Genomic DNA, 24,198 nt, shown 5'->3' with positions numbered 1-24,198 from the left:
CCACCTGCATGCTGTTCCTGAAATTTCACCTCCAGGTTGGACAAAAATGCCTTCACTCCTTCTTTTTAGTAGAGCTCAGAGAATCTGGTATATTCAAAGATATGTTAAAAAAAATACTATCAAAGAAAATAAAATAAATAAATAAGGAAATATAAGCAAATTAATAAATGAGCTTAGTTTACCTGTTTCTAATCCTCCCTTTATAACTAATTCTAGATCTCATTTTCATACCATTTTCTACACTCCGGCTCAGAGCAATGCTCACACTTTAGCCCAAGAGGGCTTGGCCACCACTGAGGACAGTGTGTCAGTCTGGCTGCAAGGAGAGGGCTCTTTGTTCTCCCCACCATGTGACCGTCTCCAATCCTTAACATTTCCAAGGCAAAGTTAGGAAAACGCCTCTTCTTCACCAACCTGTCTCCCTCCATTTTAATCTCTCATCAGAGGAACTAGTTTCTTCTCCCACATGATCAGTAGATCTTTAATAGTTAATAAAAATGGAAGTTCTTTGTCAAGTTTCTAACATCTAAAGTGCCAAATAAGCTTCTCAACATCCTTTAAGTACATAAGGACACTAATACTTACACATACATGTTAATAGAATGTCCTTGTGTCACTGTGAAGGTTAAAGCTGCATAATCAGAGGCTTTCAAACCTACCCACAATAACCAAAATGATTTTTTTCTTTTTTTCTTTTTTTAAGTGGTATAAGAATGATTGGAATGAGAAAGCTACTGCTTAGCAGTGGTCAAGGGACGAAGATGCTGAATAGAAAGGTCAGTGTGAGGCCAAGGACATTATCCTCCATATCATGTTTTTCTCACTATTGTTGGTCTCTCTTTTCGTCTCAGAATTTTCTCTCTCCACTTCTCAGATGTTTTAGGGCCATAGGCAATCATGTGTCAGGTAAAGGAAGGAACAGGATATAAAATATGATTGAAAATCAGTATAATGTTCATCTACTTCACAAAATTTGAATTTTGAATTCAAATTTGAATTCAAGTTTGAATTCAAGTTTGAATTCCATGCAATCTGCTGTGAAATACAAATTGATTTACTGTATACATATTAATTTCCTATCTATTATACAAGAGACCTCTTTTTATAGGACCAGTTCATATATATCCATCTCTATTTCCTGTAATTAAAAGTAATCCTTAAACTTGCCCTACTGTTGACTAAAAAATAAATAGGCTGAATGATTTAGTTCAAGCTCAGGGAAAATGACTATCTAAAAATTATTAAGAGCTCAAAAGCTCTTCCAGTTCTGCAGTATCAACCTTTGTTTTATTTAGTACCTCAATTCATTTCTGATAGTTCTCAAATATTCACTGGACTATGTTATGAATTCAGTTTTAATATTCTTAAGATCCTCTCATGATAAATATTGAAATTCTATTTCTTGTCTAAGTATGGGCTGTGAATTGAAGCATCTATATCACTGGTCCTGTGTGATATGAATTATTACAAGAAGACAGCAATGAAATTTGAATTTGGACACCATTACTTTTAAATTATCTCTTTAACCCCTAAGTGACCCCCATTGCTATTGATTACAAATTCAGGGCTTTCCAAGAGATGCAGGAAATATGGTCTTAAACATGGAAGCTATGAGTAATTTAATTCAACAAATATTTACTCAGTGTCTACCATTATTACGACACTGCACAAAAGCATGAATGCACAGTCATAAGTTAAACTCTAAAAGGACTTAAAACTCTGTACTATAAGTCAGAAATTATACAACGTGGAACAGACAGAAAGAGCCCCATAAAGGAAATTAGGAGATAAGGATTCCACTCTCAGTCGCAATACTCACTATCTGAGAGGTCCTGGATCGATGATTTAACCTTTCCACTATATATTTTACAGATGAGAAAACAAAGGTTTGAACTAGTCAACCTCCAAATCCCCTTTCAACTTTCACATCCTGTGATTAGGTAATACTATAAAAATGGCATTAAACGTGGTATAGAAGTTTAGGGAGGACAGAAACCTTATGATAACCTATTTGATGTTTAAATAATGTAAGAATTTCTTTAACAAAATTCGCAACATCTGTTCATTCACTGAGACTCTAAATGTATGTTGCCAAGTCCTATGCATCTTGCCCTGTGTCAAGCACTAGAAAATCAAAAATAAATAAGACATCAAGAAACAGTTAAACAGGGCTTCCCTGGTGGCGCAGTGGTTGAGAGTCCGCCTGCTGATGCAGGGGACATAGGTTCGTGCCCCAGTATGGGAGGATCCCACATGCCACGGAGCGGCTGGGCCCGTGAGCCATGGCCGCTGAGCCTGCGCGTCCGGAGCCTGTGCTCCACAACAGGAGAGGCCACAAGGGTGAGAAGCCCGCGTACCGCAAAAAAAACAAACAGTTAAACAGACAATTTCAAGGCAGAGTATTGAGTCATGTAATAGAGACAGGACGCTATGAGCATGCTCCTAAACCACAAGGTGAAGCCACAAAAATGGTTCTCTGGAGGAAGTGAGGCTGAAACAAAACTGAAGGAACAGCAAGGCAGGTGAAGGCTGAAGGTGGCTTTTCTAGGTGGACAGGATGTGGATACAGAATGATACCTGGTGCTTTTCAGGGCACCATGAGGAGTTCTGAATGTCTGGAGCATGACTGCAAACACGGTGAGGGGCAGATTGGTTCAAGACAGCAGAGTAGAAGTATGTGCACTCACTCCCTCTTGCAAGAGCACCAGAATCACAAGTAACAGCTGAATAATCATCGACAGGAAGACAGTGGAACTCACCAAAAAAGATACCCCACAACAAAAGACAAAGGAGAAGCTGCAAAGAGATGGTAGGAAGGGCACAATCACAGTAAAATTAAATCCCATAACCTTTGGGTGGGTGACTCACAAACTGAAGAACAATTATACCACAGAAGTCCACCCCCTGGAGTGCAGGTTCTGAGCCCTACGTCAGGCTTCCCAACCTGGGGATTCTGCAATGTGAGGAGGAATTCCCAGAGAATCAGATTTTGAAGGCTAGAGGGATTTGACTGCAGGACTTTGAAAGGTCTGGGGGAAACAGAGACTTCACTCTTGGAGGGCACACACAAAGCAGTGTGCACATCAGGACCAAGGGGGAAGGAGCAGTGACCCCATAGGAGACTGAACCAGACCTACCTGCTTGTGTTGGAGGGTGTCCTGCAGAGGTGGGAGGCAGCAGTGGCTCATGGTGGGGAGAAGGGCAATGGCAGCAGAAGTTTTGGGAAGTACTCCTTATTGTGAGCCCTCCCAAAGCGAACCGTTAGCCCCACCAAAGGGCCTGTAGGCTCCAGTGCTGGGTCGCCTCAGGCTAAACAACCAACAGGTAGGGAACTCAGCCTCACCCATCAGCAGAAAAGTGGATTAAAGTTTTACTGAGCTCTACCCACCAGAGCAACACCCAGCTTTACCCACCACCAGTCCCTCCCATCAGGAAGCTTGCACAGGGCGCTTAGATAGTCTCATCCACCAGAGGGCAGACAGTAGAAGAAGAACTACAACCCTGTAGCCTGTGGAATGAAAACCACAGTGACAGAAATGAAAAGGCAGAGGACTGTGTACCAAATGAAGGAACAAGATAAAACTCAAGAAAAACAACTAAATGAGTGGAGGTAGGCAACCTTCCATAAAAGAATTCAGAAAAATGATAGTGAAGATGATCCAGGACCTTGGAAAAAGAATGGAGGCAAATATCGAGAAGAAGCAAGAAATGATTAACAAAGACCTAGAAGAATTAAAGAACAGGGCTTCCCTGGTGGCGCAGCGGTTGAGAGTCCACCTGCTGATGCAGGGGATGTGGGTTCGTACCCTGGTCTGGGAAGATCCCACATGCCACTGAGCGGCTGGGCCTGTGAGCCATGGCCACTGAGCCTGTGCGTCTGGAGCTTGTGCTCCGCAACGGGAGAGGCCAACGCACTGAGAGGCCTGTGTACCGCAAAAAAATAAATAAATAAAGAATTAAACAACAAATACCTAGAAGAATTAAAGAACAAACAAAGATGAACAATACAATAACTGAAATGAAAAATACACTACAAGGATTCAATAGCAGAATAACTGAAGCAGAACAGATAAGTGACCTGGAAGACAGAAGGGTGGAATTCACTGCTGCGGAACAGAATAAAGAAAAAACAATTCAAAGAAATGAAGACAGCCTAAGAGACCTCTGGGACAACACTGGCATTGTAGGGGTCCCAGAAGAAGAGAAAGAGAAAGGACCCAAGAAAATATTTGAAGAGATTATAGGTGAAAACATCCTTAACATGGGAAAAGAAATAGCCACCCAAGTGCAGCAAGTGCAGAGTCCCAGGGGGGATAAATGCAAGGAGAAATACTCCAAGACACATAGCAACGAAACGACAAAAATTAAAGACAAACAAAAACTATTAAAAGCAACAAGGGATAAACAACAAATAACATAAACAGGAATTCCTGTAAGGTTAACAGCTGATTTCTCAGCAGAAACTCTACAAGCCAGAAGGGAGTGGCACCGTATATTTAAAGTGATGAAAGGGAAGAACCTACAACCAACATTACTCTACCCGGCAAGGATCTCATTCAGATTCGATGGGAAAAAAAGCATAACAGACAAGCCAAAGCTAAGAGAATTCAGCACCACCAAACCAGCTCTACAACAAATGCTAAAGGAACTTCTCTAAGTGGGAAACACAAGAGAAGAAAAGGACCTACAAAAACAAACCCAAAACAATCAAGAAAATGGTCATAGGAACATACATATCAATAATTACCTTAAATGTAAATGGATTAAATGCTCTGAACAAAAGACACAGGCTCGCTGAATGGATACAAAAACAAGACCCATATATATGCTGTTTACAAGAGACCCACTTCAGACCTAGGGACACATAGAGACCGCAAGTGAGGGGATGGAAGAAGATTCCATGCAAACAGAAATCAAAAGAAAGCTGGAGTAGCAATACTCATATCAGATAAAAAAGACTTTAAAGAATGTTACAAGAGACAAGGAAGGACACTACATAATGATCAAGGGATCAATCCAAGAAGAAGACATAACAATTATAAATATATATGCACCCCACATAGGAGCAACTCAATACATAAGGCGAATGCTAACAGCTATAAAAGAGGAAATCAACAGTAACACAATAATAGTGGGGGACTTTAACACCTCACTTACAACAATGGACAGATCATCCAGACAGAAAATTAATAAGGAAACACAAGCTTTAAATGACACAATAGACCAGATAGATTTAATTGATATTTATAAGACACTCCAACTGAAAACAGCAGATTACACTTTCTTCTCAAGTGCACATGGAACATTCTCCAGGATAGATCACATCTTGCATCACAAATCAAGCCTTGGTAAATTTAATAAAAACTGAAGTCATACCAAGCATCTTTTCAGACCACAATGCTATGAGATTAGAAATCAGTTACAGTGAAAAAAAGGGAAAAAACCCCACAAACACAAGGAGGCTAAACAATACATTACTAAATAACCAAGAGATCACTAAAGAAATCAAAGAGGAAACCAGAAAATACCTAGAGACAAATGCCAATGAAAACACGATGACCCAAAACCTACACGATGCAGCAAAAGCAGTTCTAAGAGGGAAGTTTATAGCAATACAATCCTACCTCAAGAAACAAGAAAAACCTCAAATAAACAATCTCACCTTACACCTAAAGGAAGTAGAGAAAGAACAAACAAAACCCAAAGTTAGTATAAGGAAAGAAATCATAAAGATCAGAGCAGAAATAAATGAAATAGAAACAAAGAAAACAGTAGCAAAGATCAATAAAACTAAAAGGTGGTTCTTTGAGAAGATAAAAAAATTGATAAACCTTTAGCCAGACTCATCAAGAAAAAGAGGGAGAAGACTCAAATCAATAAAATTAGAAATGAAAAAGGAGAAGATACGATGGAAACTACAGAAATACAAAGCATCCTAACAGACTACTACAAGCAACTCTATGCCAATAAAATGGACAAGCTGGAAAAAAAGGACAAATTCTTAGAAAGGTGTAACCTTCCAAGACTACCTGGAAGAAACAGAAAATAAGAACAGACAAATCATAAGTAATGGAATTAAAACTGTGATTAAAAATCTTCCAACAAACACAAGTCCAGGAGCAGATGGGTCACAGGTGAATTCCATCAAACATTTAGTGAAGAGCTAACACCCATCCTTCTCAAACTCTTCAAAAAAATTGCAGAGGAGGGAACACTCCCAAACTCATTCTATAAGGCCACCTTCACCCTGATAGCAAAACTAGACAAAGATACTACAAAAAAAGAAAATTACAGATCAGTATCACTGATGAATATAGATGCAAAAATTCTCAACAAAATACTAGCAAACAGAATCCAGCAACACATTAAAAGGATCATACACCATGATCAAGTGGGGTTTATCCCAGGGATGTAAGGATTCTTCAATATACACAAATCAATGTGATCCAAAGTGAAGAATAACAAAGTGAAGAATAAAAACAACAAAGTGAATAAAATAATAAAAATAACAAAGTGAAGAATAAAAACCATATGATCATCTCAATAGACGCAGAAAAAGCTTTTGACAAAATTCAACAGCAATGTATGATAAAAATTCTCCAGAGTGTGGGCAAAAAGGGAACCCACCTCAACAAAATAAAGACAATATATGACAAACCCACAGCAAACATCATTCTCAATGGTGAAAAACTGGAACCATTTCCACTAAGATCAGGAACAAGACAAGGATGTCCATTCTCACCACTGTTATTCAACGTAGTTTTGAAAGTCCTAGCCACGGCAATTGGAGAATAAAAAGAAATAAAAGGAATACACATTGGAAAAGAGGAAGTAAAACTGTCACTGTTTGCACATGACACAATACTATACATAGAGAATCCTAAAGATGCTACCAGAAAACTACTAGAGCTAATCAATGAATTTGGTACAGTAGCAGGATACAAAGTTAATGCACAGAAATCTCTTGCATTCCTATACACTAATGATGAAAAGTCTTAAAGGGAAATTAAAGAAAAACTCCCATTTACCACTGCAACAAAAAGAATAAAATACCTAGGAATAAACCTACCTAAAGAGACAAAAGACCTGTATGCAGAAACTATAAGACACTGATGAAAGAAATTAAAGATGAAACAAACAGATGGAGAGATATTTCATGTTCTTGGATTGGAAGAATCAACATTGTGAAAATCACTATACTACCCACAGCAATCTATAGATTTAATGCAATCGCTATCAAACTACCAACTGCATTTTTCATAGGACTAGAACAAAAAAATCTTAAAATTTGTATGGAGACACAAGAGATCCCGAACTGCCAAAGCCATCTTGAGGGAAGAAAACGGAACTGGAGGAACCAGTCCCTGACTTCAGATTACACTACAAAGCTACAGTAATCAAGACAATATTGTACTAGCACAAAAACAAAAATATAGATCAATGGAACAGGATAGAAAGCCCAGACATAAACCCACGCACCTATGGTCAACTAATCTGACAAAGCAGGCAAGGATACACAATGGAGAAATGACAGTTTCGTCAATAAGTGGTGCTGGGAAAACTTGACAGCTACATGTAAAAGAATGAAATTAGAACACTCCCTAACACCATACACAAAAATAAACTCAAAATGGATTCAAGACCTAAATGTAAGGTTGGACATTATAAAACTCTTAGAGGATTACATAGGAAGAACAATCTTTGACATAAATCACAGCAAGATGTTTTTTGACCCACCTCCTAGAGAAATGGAAATAAAAAAAATAAACAAATGGGACCTAATGAAACTTAAAAGCTTTTGCACAGCAAAGGGAACCATAAACAAGATGAAAAGACAATCCTCAGAATGGGAGAAAGTATTTGCCAACGAATGAAAGGACAAAGGATTAATCTCCAAAATATATAAATTGCTCATGCAGCTCAATATTAAAAAGACAAACAACCCAATCAAAAAATGGGCAGAATGGGCTTCCCTGGTGGCGCAGTGGTTGACAATCTGCCTGCCAATGCAGGGGACATGGGTTCGAGCCCTGGTCTGGGAGGATCCCGCATGCTGCGGAGCAACTGGGCCTGTGAGCCACAATTACTGAGCCTGCGCGTCTGGAGCCTGTGCTCCGCAACAAGAGAGACCGCGATAGTGAGAGGCTCGCGCACCGCGATGAAGAGTGGCCCCCACTTGCCGCAACTGGAGAAAGCCCGCACGCAGAAACGAAGACCCAACACAGCCATAAATAAATAAATAAATAAAATTTAAAGAAAAAAAGGGCAGAAGACCTAAATATATGTTTCTCCAAAGAAAACATACAGATGGCCAAGAAGCACATGAAAAGCTGCTCAAAATCACTAATTATTAGAGAAATGCAAATCAAAAGTACAATGAGGTATCACCTCACACTAGTCAGAATGGCCATCATCAGAAAATCTACAAACAATAAATGCTGGAGAGGGTGTGGAGAAAAGGGAACCCTCTTGCACTGTTGGTGGGAATGTAAATTGGTGCAGCCACTACGGAGAACAGTATGGAGGTTCCTTAAAAAACTAAAAATAGAGCTACCATATGACCCAGCAATCCCACTACTGGGCATATACTCTGAGAAAACCATAATTCAAAAAGAGTCATGTACCACAATTTTCATTGCAGCACTATTTACAATAGCCAGGACATCTAATCAACCTAAGTGTCCATTGACAGATGAATGGATAAAGAAGATGTGGCACATATATATATAATGGAATATTACTCAGCCATAAAAAGAAATGAAATTGAGTTATTTGTAGTGAGGTGGATGGACCTAGAGACTGTCACACAGAGTGAGGTAAGTCAGAAAGAGAAAAACAAACACCGTGTGTGTGTGTGTATATATATATATATATATATATATATAGAATCTAAAAAAAAAATGTTTCTGAAGAACCTAGGGGCAGGACAGGAATAAAGACGCAGATGTCGAAAATGGACTTGAGGACAGAGGGATGGGGTAGGGTAAGCTGGGATGAAGTGAGAGAGTGACATTGACCTATGGACACTACCAAATGTAAAATAGATAGTGGGAAGCAGCTGCATAGCACAGGCAGATCAGCTCTGTGCTTTGTGACTACCTAGAGGGGTGGGATAGGGAGGGTGGGAGGGGTACAGAAGAGGGAAGAGATATGGGCATATATGTATACATATAGCTGATTCACTTTGTTATACAGCAGAAATTAACAACACTGTAAAGCAATTATACTCCAATAAAGATGTAAAAAAAATATCACAACAGATTCAGGGTCCTGTACTTTCCACACACTTCTACTCTTGGGACATTGAGCAAGTTATTTTACTTCTCTGGATTTCAGTTCCCTCACCTATGAAATGGGAAGTAATAATAGAATCTATATCATATATTTATTTTGAGTATATATGAGAATTAAATAGAAGAATGCACAATGTCTGTAGAACAGCAACCTATACTTAATAAATGCTCACCCTTTACATCTATTGGGATAGCCTTTTCTCTACTATCTTGTACTTAGCAATAAGCATATGGAACTAAAAAGGAAAAGAAAATCTAGCCAGACTCACCTATAAACATAAACTTATATTGTTATATTCCTATGTGCTTAGATTTCCAATGCAATTATTCTGGAGTCATTCTGGGCTTCCTTTCTTAAGGTAAAGATGAGTTTCTGTCTGTTATCCCTTCCCACTCTTTGTCTGCAAATAACACTGAGCATGCCTGAAAAGCTCAGAAGATAAAGTTGAAATGAATGGTTCAAGGTCCTCATTAGCTCTCTAAGCAGTCTGATGATGTTCAAACAACTTCTAAGAGTTTCTTCAAAAGCCACTTAAGAAAGGCTGGGCCACATATCACATCATGAAGTATTACTGACAGATGGAAACTGGAATTGCAGTCCTACCGTTGGGAAATGGAGGCCTCTTCCTTCAGCTTTTATTAGAAAGGACAGCCCAAGTGACTTGAAGCCTACTTAGTATGGTGGACACCAAACCTTCAATGAACACCTCATACTTGGTACCCTCTTGCAGCCTCTCAATTGAATCAAAGTGTAATCTGCCTCATTTTCAGAAGGAACAATACTCTACTCACTGATGAATCTTTACTCAATGGTGTTTATGCCAGCTTTATTTAGTTTTTTAAACTTTAACTCAATATCCCACATCAGGAACCACAGAATTTCCAGTGACCACCATTCTGCTCTTCACCACTGTTTAAACCTTCAAGGAGAGATTGAGCAAGAGAAAAATAAAACTTTATCACTTATTTATTACTGCATCATTGGCTTTTGTTTAGAAGAGAAATCAGCTATGGTCAAAAGCCCTGGTTGTTATTGCTTCTATAAACTGTACATTTGACAGCCACGGTAAGATGGAGATGTAGCAAGAATAGTATACTGAAAGATCAAAATCTCAAGTGATATATCGTAAATCATTGTTTTAATCCTACTTTCTTTAATTCACACCATAATGGTCTGAGACTATTTAGAGATGAACTGAATGCATAAACTTCTCTGAAAGTAAATGGGGAGATCAGTCTTTATTACTTGATGGGGTGATTTTATATACAAAAACTAGGACAGACTCATGGTTGAGTTATCAATCTAAGGCTTATTTTTGCTATCATTAAAACCACTGTTTTCCAAAGCATTCTAAGTAAGTTTGCCCAGATATGCAAGGTTATTTCACCACTGAAATTATCCTAGTGGCCACATAGGGTGACTTTACTGTTTAAGATGAATGGGTTTTTTTTGTTTGTTTGTTTTGCGGTACGCGGACCTCTCACTGCTGTGGCCTCTCCCGCTGCGGAGCACAGGCTCCGGACGCGCAGGCTCAGCGGCCATGGCTCACGGGCCCAGCCGCTCCGCGGCATGTGGGATCTTCCTGGACCGGGGCACGAACCCGTATCCCCTGCATCAGCAGGCGGACTCTCAACCACTGCAGCACCAGGGAAGCCCAAGATGAATGTTTTTTAAGGATCATCTTCGGGCTAAAGTTTTGTGATAAAATCCCCTCTGCCGTAGGTGTGGAACTCGGGTTTTTTTTTTTTTTTTTTATCAGCTCTTTTTCAAATGCTGAAATGAAATGAAAATGACTTTTTGAGGGAAAAAAACAGCAGAGTTTTGCCTGAAGAAATCTCAGTGATTCAATCCATGTAGAAATGATGTAGCCATCCACTTCAGGAATAATAGATAAATAAATCATGGTTAGGTTTCAAGTCTCAAAACAGTGTTGACTCTATAGGAACTCATCTAATTTGTAAAGTATATAGAATATCTCTCCCTGAGTATGATAAAATATAAACACTAGGTCAAGTGAAATCACACTGTCGAATTGTTTGACATCCAACTAAAAATTCATGTTGAAATAAATTTCATGTAGCCTAATTCAAAGAAAAAAATCTACTCATCTTTTTCTTTAGAGTCTGTATTCCACCCATATGTGAGATTATTTCATCAGAAGCAATATTCCATTAGAACTGCTTGAATGTTAGAAAAGTTTCATAAAAATGTCTTCCATAACTGTTATAGAAATTGTTGTTAATAGCATATGCACTTGTACAGTGTTTGTGTTCCATGTCTCAAAGGTTCATGTGAGAATTTTATTTCAGAATTGACTGCATATTAAATTATGTTTGACCCTCAAAAACCTGATAGTATTTCTACTTTTTTGGAGGAGAATAAATTTGCAAATTCTGGCTTCTCTCCTTACATTGGCTGCTGGGTAACACAGGAGTGAATATGCCACCTGTTACAGTCACTTTACTAGTCATTGTTATCAGCATATTTGCCTCATTCCATTATGTTTATTCTGAACACATGTAACATTTAAATATATATGTTTATATATAAAGATTATAGGTTTAGATATATAAATATATATGTAAATCTATATATATCTACAGAATTATAATTTTGGGTAAGTGATAGAGTACCAACAAACAAATATATATTGGTTGTAATTCTAATTGTCATGATATACTATATAATTAAATGCTTTAGTGTGACTTTCAGAAATTGTTTCTATTATTAATGACACGCATAATCAATATCAATATTATGCAATACATAACTTCAAATTTCTCTGCCGTGCTAAGTGGAATACATTTTATACCACACAGGTTGTAGTGTAGAGTTGTGGAGGCCATGCACTGCTTAACTCCACAGGTTCCACTAATCTCATAGTCTAAAATAGCACCACTTGGGCTTGTCCCATGCATAAGCAATGTGACTGAATGTTGGCCGCATTATGTGTAAGTGCACAGCTCTCCAAAGAAACTCAGTAAGGTTGTAATGTATTAAGGCATTCTTGACTCTGAATCCATCTCTAAACTAATCATGGTGAAATTGAGGGGAAATAAATGCAGACAATTTCCATTTATTAAAACTTCTCTGACTTCCTTTCTTTAGGACTGATGGATGAAAGTAAAGCAGCACAAAGATGACAGATTCTTACTAAAAATTTATGGATTTTGTGATTTATTTACCCATAAATTTATTCCTGACTCTATAAACATGTTTCTGCAAGATCTATCTCTAACTGTTTGGTGTAAAAATATGGAAATTTTCACAGCAGACATAAAAGATAGACTCGTTAATAAAAATTTAAGTAGGCATCATTTGATACAATTGGTTCACATGGATAGAGTGGGCCTTAAGCAATGCATAAAAATCAGTATTTGAAGTAAAATAGGATAGCTGCGCTAAAGTATGAGGGGTTATGGAAATATCCTGTTCTCTCTAGTCAGACATGAGTGATACATTATGCAACTTTGACCAAGTTATTCAACCTTCTTGAATCTCATTGCCTCCTTAGAACACTGACTGATGACACCAATACTGTCCTCATCCTGCAGTTGTTAACTAGAACGATGCCTGCAAAGTAGTCAGCACTACCTAGCATTTACTAGTTATTCCCACTCCTCCTTTGAATTCAAAATGCAACAAAATATAACAGACAACAAAATGACAATTGAGTGTGCAAAGGGCAAAGATTCCTTCTTCCTGAGAAAACCCTAAGTCCAATAAATTCAAAACAATTTAAAATTTTATTTTACTACTACACCTTAAAGGAATGAAAACTTTGGAATTAAAAAATGTGACATTTCAGAGATAAAAAAGCTTTATGTCTTATAATTAGTAAATATTGCTTATGGAAACTTATCTGGAAAAATTAACTCTGAACTAGGGGAAATGTAAATAAAGGTTACTGAACATTATTTTGTGTATCTGTGTTATAAGATGAACAGCACAGTATCCTATAACCGAGGAGCTCTTAAAATTAACAAGTGTCCTCTAAACGGAAATCATTTAACATGCAAATATAGTTTGAAGATCACAGTAGCTTTATCCTAAAGCAATAAAATTCCACTCATTGTGCAGTTAAAGCAGATGCTAGTGAGTGATGAGGGGGCAGTGGTAGTAGGCTCTCAGAGATGGGAGCAATGTGGCAACGCTTTCCCTTTGCTATGAGGAAGATGAGACAAAGAGGTTAAGCGTCTTGTCCAAGAATAGAGTTAGGTCTTAACAGACCAGGGAGCCCATCTACTTTCTCGATATAAGGAGCAACCCAGGGAGCTGATGCTCATCGAGTGTGTAGCAGAGAAGTGCAACAGGCCCAGTTCAAAGAAAACAAAATTAACATCTTCTATTGAAAACCTTATGCTCTGTTTATAACTCTATTTGTCATAAACTTTAATGAATGGTGACCTAAATCTTGGAATAATTTTGATGTTTTCCTCATGCAAATCTGGCTCATCTGAGATTCCCAGTAAACTCTATCCCTGCTCCTTTATTCTCTGAACCAAAACAGGTCCTGAATGGCCCTGGCACAGGTCCTTTTCACTCTGGTACTGCATATTCAAAAAATAGATACATTGTCCAGTATGCGCTCATCTTTGTCATGCTTCCTGAGAGATGCTCTGTACTTTTTTTTTTAAAAAAAAACTACAACAAAAACATTCTTTTGGGTACCTCACCCAATCATGTGGTTTTAAATACCGTCTATATTGGAACGACTCTCAGATTTATTTTTCCAGCACAGATCTCTCCCCTGAACTCTAGACTCATAGACCTAGATGGTCTACTATACATCTCTACATGGATGTGCAATAGGCATCTCAAATTTAACATTTTTGAAACCAAATTACTGCTCTTTTCTCCAAAAAACTGCATCTGCAGTCTGTCCTGTTTGAGTTAATCTCAACTCCATCCTTCCAATTACTCAACCCAAAGATCTGAGAGTTACCTAGACCCTTCTTTCATACTCTACACTTCATTCATCTCAAAATCCTCCACCTTCATCATGGATCTGATTCCTACCATTTTCACCACCTCTACTGACGCCACGTTGGCTCACTTCACCGTCATCTCTCACCTCATATGTTACAAAGCCTCATACTTTGTGCCTTGGTTTCCACCTTGAACCCTGTGTCTAGACTCAGTGAGGAAGCCAAACAAAATGGTCCTGTGAAAATGTAAATCAGACCACATGAGTCTTCTGGCTCAAAACCCTCCAATGGCTTCCTCTGTCACTCTGATGAAATGTCCAACACTCACTCTCATTTGCAAGGCCCCACACAGTTTGGCATCCTGGTCTTTCTCTTGACTGCACTTCCTGATAGTTGCCTGGTCCTTCTCTCAGGTCTAGCCACATGGGCATCCCAGCTGACCCTCAGACATTCTGGGCCTTCAGGCCTTTCCATTTGCTGTTTCCTTTACCTCTCTCTCTCAGGTCTTTCCTCAAATATCACCTAATCAGAGAGAACTTCTCTCTTAGTCTATTTGGGATGCTATAAGAAATGACCATAGCCTGAGTGGCTTAAGGAACAAATATTTATTTCTCTTAGTTCTGGAGGCTAAGAAGTCCAAGATTAAGCCACCAGCATATCTGGGGGCTGGTGACGACCCTCTTCCTGGTGTGCAGATGGCCATCTTCTCACTGTTTCCTCATATGGTGGAGAATAGAGAGAGAGTGAATGAGCTCTATTATTTTCTCTTCTTCTAAAGGCACTAATTCCACCAATGAGGACCTCACCCTCATGATCGACTCACCTCCAAAGGCCCCCATCCACAAGTATCCTCACAGTGGAGATTAAGGTTTCCACACATGAATTTTGGGAAGACAGAGACATTCAGTCTACAGAAACTTCCCTTACCAGTCTAGTTAAAATTAAACTTCCCCTTTGGCACACTCTCTATTCCCTTTTCCTGCTTCATTTGGCTTCATAGCACTTATCATCCTTCATCACACCATGTATTTTAATTATTCTGTTATTGTCTGTCCACCTCAACCATATTATAAGCTCTACAAGGGCAGGAATTTTTGTCCATTTTATTAATTTTTACCCTTACACCTAAATCATGGCCTGAAACACAGGAAAAGCTCAATACATATTTATTGAATCAATTAATACATTTTTCTGCTCCAAACAAATCCTATTATTTTCCAATTTTCTTTCCTGTACTTTTATCTGAGCATTTTTCCTGTATATTTTGAGTCTACAGAGAATGCATTTTACTTAGTTTCACCAAGTATAAAGCTTACAGGATTTATTTCTCATTCTCCATGATGTTTCTGATTGAATTCCAGAAGAAGAAGAAAATGCTGACTTATAGAGTCATGTGCATGGAGAAAATCTACCAGTCTGTTTTTAAGACCAATTGTCTCTTCCTTTGCAATGTTTCTAAGTTTCAGTCATATTTCATAGCCTCCCAGCTAGTCTCCCTAACTCTAATAGTTTTCCTGTAATACATCTTGTACCTCCTACTGGGAAAACACAACTTTTACTTATGAGACCCTGTGAATCTAGAATTCTCTATTGCATTTTTAGATTCTTCTATCTAGGATCCAAGGTCCCTGAGGTTTGTGTTCTTAGCTCTTACACATATTAAAATTTTACTTTCAGACACACTCTAATATTCTTCTTCTACTTCAATTAAGACTTTCAGTCTCTTCTTGTCCCTCTCTGTTTCCTCTAATCAGTCTTCAAAACCTAGTTCAGCTGGACCTTCTCCTTATAGCACTTGCCAGTTATTCCAGGGAACATTGATCTGTTCCTCATTGGAATAACTACTGAACTACTGTATTTTTAGTGTGAGACATAATTGAGCATTCACTTGTTCCCTAGGACTACTTTATAAGCTCCTTAAACACTATGTAAGGATACAAATTTCTTCATTATTTTCCGGGACATGTTATCTTAAAAGCTAGTGTTTTCTGTTTTTTTTCCGTCTGACAGAGAAAAGTGCCTAGCTTACATTGACCGCTTCATTTTTCCTTGATGAATGAAAGAGAAACGAAAGGGTGGGGGGGGGGGAAGGAAAGAAAAAGAAAGGATAGGAGAGGAGGGAAGAAGGTGGCCAGTAGTGATCTTATTTTTTTGAGTTCTATGTATTTTGTTTAATTGCCTTGTGTAATCCACACTTTTTTCTTCTTAAAATACATTGACTTTAGTGAAGAGACATAAAATTAAATGCTTATTAACTTTTAAGGACAATGCAATAAAAACATGATACAAATCATGACTTTTACATCCAAAAAAGTAATTGGTATTATATAAATACAACTGAAAAGAAAGGATTTTATTGTACAGTTGTGTTATTATTATGGCATGTTCAGATAGATTATATGATAAACCAAATTAAGATTGTTTATACTCCTTCCGATTTCCACATTATGGTTTCTCATTTATAAACAAGCTATAGTTCACTAGAGGTTTTAAATTAGGGAGAAAGAAAAAAGAAAAAAAAAGTGGAATTTCAATTTTAAATATTAATAAAAGAAGCCTGCAAACACCGGTTATATACCAAAATCTGTCAGAGATAAGATGTATGCATTTCACAGGATTAACAGAGAATAAAGGTAGAATATTATTAAAAAAGCAAAGGAAATTTTGAAAGTAATATATGAATTCAAAAGAACATTTTAGAATGGTAAAATATTTGATGCATCCAGGCTATTGATTCCCTGCAACAGATTTCTCATTTGGCCCCAGTGAACAATCATCCAGCTGTCTTGAACCAACTTCCTCTGTGCCAAGAACAAGGTCAGAAGTAAAGGAAAGGAATATCCTGTCACTTATTGGATTTGATAGTCAATTACTCTTTGATGAACAGATGGACTTGAAGTGATTTAAATTCATAACCAAAGTGTAATCATGAGGAACAGTGATTTGGAATCCTCTGGCAACACGTGAGTGAAGGACATATCTTGAACACTAGTCACCAAACCCTGTCTTGCTCCCTGAGAGCTGGTCCACCATCAAAGGAAGTGTATCGACATGCTACCAAAATGATATGGACAGGTCCGGAGGTGTGTGATTCATTTCTGTAATATCTTTCCTGTACAAAGATACTGTTTATAGATATTGTTTTCAATAGGATGTGGAGACTTTAAAAAGCAAGGCTGTTACTTAATTTTAAAACAATAAAGAAGACATCGTCTTCTTTTGGACAAAGTCGATAAATACATTAGTAAATATGCGTATATCTGAACACGCTAAACTATAAACCTTTTATGACAACGTTAGAGTGGAAGGATTAATAACAATAGCATCATTCAAATCTCCTAGAGTAGGTGTCCACGGAGTATGTGGGCCTTTCAAAGGCAGTATGTATCCAGTGTTTAGAAAGAGCTCAGTATATGTTCTTCTCATTGTTTACTATTGTGATGGTGGTGATGACACGAACAATGATGAAGAAGGTTCTGGATATGCATATGCTGAGAGGCAAGGAAAGATTGTCTAAATACAAATCTGCAGCCCATTTATCGAGAGACTCAGAGCTCTTTTTCAAAATACCCTTCTTTCTGTTTTCTCTTCTTCCTTGCATCCCTCCCTTTTTTCTCCCCTTTCCTCCCTCTTTCTCTTTCCCTTCTTTCAACAACTAATAAATAAATTGCTAGCATGTGTTAAGTAATATGCTATATTTCAGAGATATAAATATGTACAATGAGTGTTCCCTACCTTTCAAGAATATGTAATGTAGACCAGTATATTGAGAATTAGGCATGTGGAAAATCAAGTGTAATTTATGAGGGATATAACAGAAGTTTTTCTATTTAGAAACTTTCCCTATATGAACATATGTTCTAAAGTAAATTGGATTCCCTCACTGTAATGTTTCTGAAGATGGAATCATTTTTTTAACTTGTGGAAATGCTTTGAAGGAGTGAATTATTTAAACCTCAATTAGTCACATTAGAGTTAGAAACAGCACAGCAGCACCTGGCACAATAGGCATAATAAAGGGCAGGAAGGAGGTAATAGTTCTGTGTGGGATGGCATAAAAATAAGCCAAGATTTTATCAAAAGAAGATAATAGTCTAGCTTAATCTTAAAAGGTAATAAACCAAGAATTGGGGATGAGAGGAAAGATGAACGGCAGAAGCATATAATTAGATCGTAGTAAGCATAGTTTCAAAGATAGTAAAAAGCATGTGAATGAGACTAAGCCATTTGGCAAGGATGGACTGTGGAGTTCAAAGGAGGAAAAAGAGCTAAATGTGAGTTAGAGTTGGCGAGATACACAAAGCCAAGTTATAACAACACTTGACTATTGTGAGGAAGAGATGGACTTTATCCTATAGTCTTGGGAGAGTTCTTCCAATGTTATAAGATGGGGGTAGCCTGACTGCCTTCATATTTTGTAAAGAGCCCTCTGGTACAGAAAGCAGTGGTTCACAAAAGGGGACAATTTTGCTCTTCAGAGGACATATGGAAATATCTGCAGATAGTTTTGACAATCACAACCTGTTGTAAGGAAGGGTGCTGCTGGTATTTAACGGGTAGAGATCACAGATGTGGCTCAATGTTTTCAAATGCACAGGACAGCCCTCATAACAAAGAATTATCTAGTCCAATATGCAGCAGTGCTGAGGTTGAAAACCGGGATAAAGAAAACAGACTGTGGTGGTGAAGTGGGAATACAGAAAATGAATTAAGAGAGAGCAGTTTCAAGACTGTAAGGATACCAGTCCCTTGGTATCTGAATAAGATATTTAATAAGAGGTTAGGAATGGAGTGGGAGGTTGCTGTTAGCAAATGTAAGCCTTTATATATAGAATGGATAAACGACAAGGTCCTACTGTACTGCACAGAGAACTATATTCAATATCCTATGATAAACCATAATGAAAAAGAATATTTTAAAAATGTATATATATGTATACCTGAATCACTTTGTTGTACAGCAGAAATTAACACAATATTGTAAATCAACTATACTTCAATAAAAATATTAAGAAAATAAAAAAGGGGTTATGGAAATGCTGGGGGGTGTATGGTCTGTGCAGTCACACGGCTCCACACTCAGAAGTGCCCTCATTTGGTTTAATGTTCTGTTATCACTTTATAGACATTTTTAGTATCTTTGGACAAGGCATCTACATTTTCATTTTGTAACCAGTCCTAGGTGTTGGATTTTTAGAGTTGTTAAGGAGGATGAATGCTGGATGTGGGGTGCTGAAGGGAAGAAAGGAAATTTACTTAATGATGAGTCTCTGAGTAGTAATGTTATTAGCTAGGAGAAACAGGAGGTTCAGCTTTTGGGGAAAAGATAATGAACATAGTTTGATATACATTGATTTAGAGACACTTGTTGTATATTCAAGTAAAATTATGCAGTAGACAGCATGCTGAGGCCCGGAACAAGGTACCTCTAGATAACATTCATTGGTGTTAAGAATCTAAGCTCTACAGCAGAGAGGAAATGACCTACAGTGATACGGCAGTCAATATCTGGAAAAATTCACTTCTGGCTAACATAAACACTTTATTGTCATGGAATATAGTTAGTAGTTATATACTTAGTCCAAAATACACAGTGATTATCTCACCTTTTTTAAGATATTAAAATATATTATATTTACATAACAAAGAATTTTTAAAATAAAAATGTATTTGAGTGTTTGTGTTTTCTGTTTTCTGAAAGTATTTTAAATATTTAGAAGTTTGTGTTTTAATAAAAGGACCCAAAAGAAATATACACTTCTTCCTTAAAAAAAACCCACATTTTTGGTAATCTATAATATGCAGCAAGTATGAGCATTTAGCTGAAATAGTAATAGTATGTTTAATTTTTCTGAAGGGTCTTGAGACATTGCAATTACAGATGCTAAAATTTATAGCTTAGATTTTAGTAGCTGCTAGCCCTGAAATGGACTGTAAAAACATTTTAACAAAAATATATACAATTTCATAAGTAAAAAGGCTTTAAAACTTTAAAAAGTTTTTTTTCATATCTCAGCATTTGGGCAGTAATTATAACCTTACTTTAACTAATGGACTAATTTTTTTTTTCACACCTTTGATCGGTCATTTGGTATCTTTTGTGTCTTACTCCATTAAAATCCATTTGTAGTACGTAATATTTATCATAAAATCAGTACGTTTCTGTGTTCCATGGATACTGCTTACACAAGAGTTGTTTACAAAACATGTTTCTAGAGGCATGATAGACTGATTACACTTGAAGCTTACCTATTTTTCTGGTATTAGTTGAATTTTTCCAAACAAATCTTAAATGTTTTCAGAGATTACATATGAAATGTGTAGAGTGCATTTCCTTAGGGAAAATTAAAAGTTTTCTTACCTTTAAATATTTCTATTCTGTTCCCTCAGAGCAGAATACTGGGATAAACTGATGTATCATAATTGTATCAATATTTATGAATGGTCACAGCTTAAGCTAGTCCTAATGGCCACCCTCAGTGAAACTAATTACGTCACCAAGTTCCTTCAGTGCTCAGTTTCCACGATTAAAATTTCTGTCTGACTGTGGAGCCCTGGTATTCACACTGTTTCCAGTATGGGGAAGATGACTACTTCTCCATTCCTTGTTCTGAGTTCATACTTCTTTTTCAACCTGTATTAGATCTATAGCATCTGCAAATTAAGTGAGTGATACTGAGAAAAAAGATACAGCTCCTCTCTCTAAGGATATTAGCATTTAGTGGAGCTCTCATTACCAGAGCCTATTTTATTGCTAAATAAAACTAATTGGTACAGCTATTTCTTATAATGTCTTTTTAAGTAGAATGACATATTTTTTTTCCATTTTATACATGTATACTGGTAAGGGATTAATGGCCAACATACATAAGCAGCTCATACAACTCAATATCAAAAAGCCAAACAACCCGATTTAAAAATGGGCAGAAGGACTGAATAGACATTTTTCCAAAGAGGAAATACAGATGATCAACAGGCACATGAAAAGATGCTCAACATCGTTAATCATCAGGGAAATGCGAATCAAAACCACAATGAGATCTCACCTCACACCTGTCAGACGGCTACCATCAAAAAGAACACAAATAACAAATGTTGGCAAGGACATGGAGAACAAGGAACCCTTGTACACTGTTGGTGGGAATGTAAATTGATGCAGCCACTGTGGAAGACAGTATGGAGGTTTCTCAAAAAACTAAAAATAGAAGTATCACATGACCCAGGATTTCAATTCCTGGGTATACATCCAAAAAAAACAGAAACACTAATTTGAAAAGATACATGCACCCCGATGTTCATAGCAGCCTTATTTACAATTGCCAAGGTATGGAAGCAACCCAAGTGTCCATGAACAGATGAACGGATGAAGAAGATGTGGTGTATATATACAATGGAATACTACTCAGCCATAAAAAAGAAAGAAAATTTGCCACTTGCATCAACATGGATGGACTTGGAGAGCATTATGCTGAGTGAAATAAATCAGACAAAGATAAATACTGGATGATATTGCTTATACGTGGCATCTAAAAAATACAACCAACCAGTGAATATAACATGAAAGAAGCAGACTGACAGATATAGAGAACAAACTAGTGGTTACCAGTGGGGATGGAGGGGCATTATAGAGGTGGGGGAGTGTGAGGTACAAACTATTGGGTATAAGATAGGCTCAAGGATGCACTGTACAACATAGGGAATAGAGCCATTATTTTGTAATTATTGTAAATGGAAAGTAACCTTTAAAATTGTATAAAAATAATTTTTTTTAAAAAATCACTGAAAAAGTAAGAAGGAGAAAAGCGATAAACAGCAAAATTCTCTTTTTTTCCTGAGATATTGTTTTCTTCATTAGCTGGGATAAAGACTCCATCTTTGGCATGATAATTAGGCCCCAAATATGGGCAAATGTGTACCCTATCAAGACAAATCACAGTAGCATGAAATCTCTTTGAGGGCAGGGACCCTGTCTACCCTGCTCACTGTTTACCATTAGTCCTGTTCCTGTTACATCATGGATACACTATGAGTGTTTATTATGATGAGTAGTTCCAGGTCATGATGCCTGTCATGAATCTGCTAGGACACTGTGCTGAGGAAATGCAAAAGACTGTTTCTGTGCCTTGAATCTAGGCTTATATTCATGAATCCATAAACTGATTCATGAATGGATCCTCAGGGTCCATACTTTCTAGAAAATACTACAGGGAAGCAAACACAAAGATAGTCAAGCCATACTGCTTATGATTAAAAACAAACAAAAATACTAGGAAAGTAAATCAGCTTCTGGTAATGCAATGTCCAAGTCATGCTTACGAAGGAATGCTTGAACTTCGTAAACGGAAAGAAGATGTCCAAGGATAAATAACTTGTTATAAGCATGGAGATAAAATTATCCAAGTATCTGTTTTGATTTGAGCTTGCCAAGGTGGTTTAAACTAAGGGTGGGTATTTTTAACCATGGAAATATACTTAACCTTGGTTTGATCTGGGTATCCTGGGATGTAGTTAGAATTCCTTCTGTGACCTTGAAAATAGTGCTGTTGAAAACTGTAGAGCCAGATGGATCACATCAGACAGATCGCACTTTGTTTACATGACAATGGAGATTTCTATCATTAACAAGGACTGTGTAGCCTAAATAAGGATGTGCTCAGTCCTTGCTGCAGCAAGAAGTAGGTAATTTTAAATGTAAGACACATACAGTCATATTTTCTAACATTTATGTAAAACTGACAGCCCAGATTGACAAAGAAAAAAAACGTGGTGTTACAATTCCACCTTGCCCACCTTTATGATGCCATGTTTCCGTTTCCCTGAAAGACATGCATGCGTTATTTTAAGAAGGATTAGGGACACAAGACAGTATGATTTCCTTTGCACCGCACCTTTGCAATTTCCCTCACAGTATTTTAGGAACTTTAAAACGCTTCGATGCCATAGTCAGGAATATGTTTTCCTAAGAAATTACAAAGACTTCAACTTAGTTTGTGTGATTTCACTTTCTCTCTGTTCAGTTGATTTGTTCATCTTCCAGTCTGTACAGGGCTCCTGTTGTTCTGTGAACCAGTGTGACTTGGTCAACCTAGGCTTCCCACTGCTTACTGTCAGTTCGACCTATTTTTCACGTTTATGTTCACATCACAACCTAGAGGTCCTCTGCTTGCTGATTTGGCAAAAACTTTATGAGTGTCAAGATTAAGTTAGTAGGAAACACAGTTCGTGGGTAATTTTCTATTAGAAGGCTCATTATTTATATACCCATTAAGTTGGAACTTGATTTTAAATGTTATATACAAGTTAAACTGGAGAATTACAACAAGCAATATTTGTATTATATTTGTAAGACATTTCACATTTTGGAAGGTGTGCTTTCCTTCACACATTATCCTATAAAATAAGGGATGATCAAAAATAATATTCATATTAATTAAGGATGAAATGCCATTAGAGGATTATATTGGTATTGTCATCACAGTTTCCAATAGCTGAGATAAAGTATAGCAGTGTAGCATAGGGTCTGAAGAAGGACATAGGCTCTGGAGCTTGTTTTGCCTCTTGAAATCCAGCCCTGGAATTTCCTTTGCATGTGTCCTTTGGCAAGTAATTAGTAGACCTGGATTTAGCCTTCTGCACCAATTTCCTTACCTATTAGATGAGAGTAAAACAGTCTTTTTTCTAGGTTTACCCTATTTAAAATGTGAGCTAATGCAATGAACAAAGCCAGGCACATATCATGATGTCAAATCGATAGCTATTATTTAAATTCCTATTTCAATAAAAAATTTAAAAAAGAAATTACCAAAAAATAAAAACATCCTTAGACATTTTAGAAAAATAAATTCCTTTCCAAACTTCAGATATATTTCCACTGAATCTTACTTATTAAGGTATTTTTATTCTACTCCTCCTAAGAACTTTAGCTACTTTGGTTGTTGTTAGTATGGATTTAATGCACATTTCTGTATGTGGGCTT

At 37.2% G+C, this 24,198-nt stretch overlaps 1 protein-coding gene across 4 annotated transcripts in view; it reads right to left on the bottom strand.

Annotated features, from left to right (window-relative positions):
• Positions 1 to 24,198, bottom strand: part of GPC5 (glypican 5) — a 1,392,911-nt gene that overhangs the window by 403,656 nt on the left and 965,057 nt on the right. Inside the window, exon 8 of one of the 4 annotated variants that reach the window (XM_060288186.1) lies at positions 4 to 84. The exons of the other annotated variants lie outside the window; for them this stretch is intronic. Within the exon in view, the coding sequence (XP_060144169.1) occupies positions 53 to 84 (32 nt within the window). The 3' untranslated portion in view covers positions 4 to 52. Of the gene's footprint in view, positions 1 to 3; positions 85 to 24,198 lie in introns of those variants that run through there. 4 annotated transcript variants of the gene reach the window in all.

This window comes from Globicephala melas, chromosome 18, assembly GCF_963455315.2.
Source record: "Globicephala melas chromosome 18, mGloMel1.2, whole genome shotgun sequence".
NCBI lineage: Eukaryota > Metazoa > Chordata > Mammalia > Artiodactyla > Delphinidae > Globicephala > Globicephala melas.
Note: the sequence above shows the minus strand (reverse complement) of the source record. Positions and strands in the feature narration are given on the sequence as shown.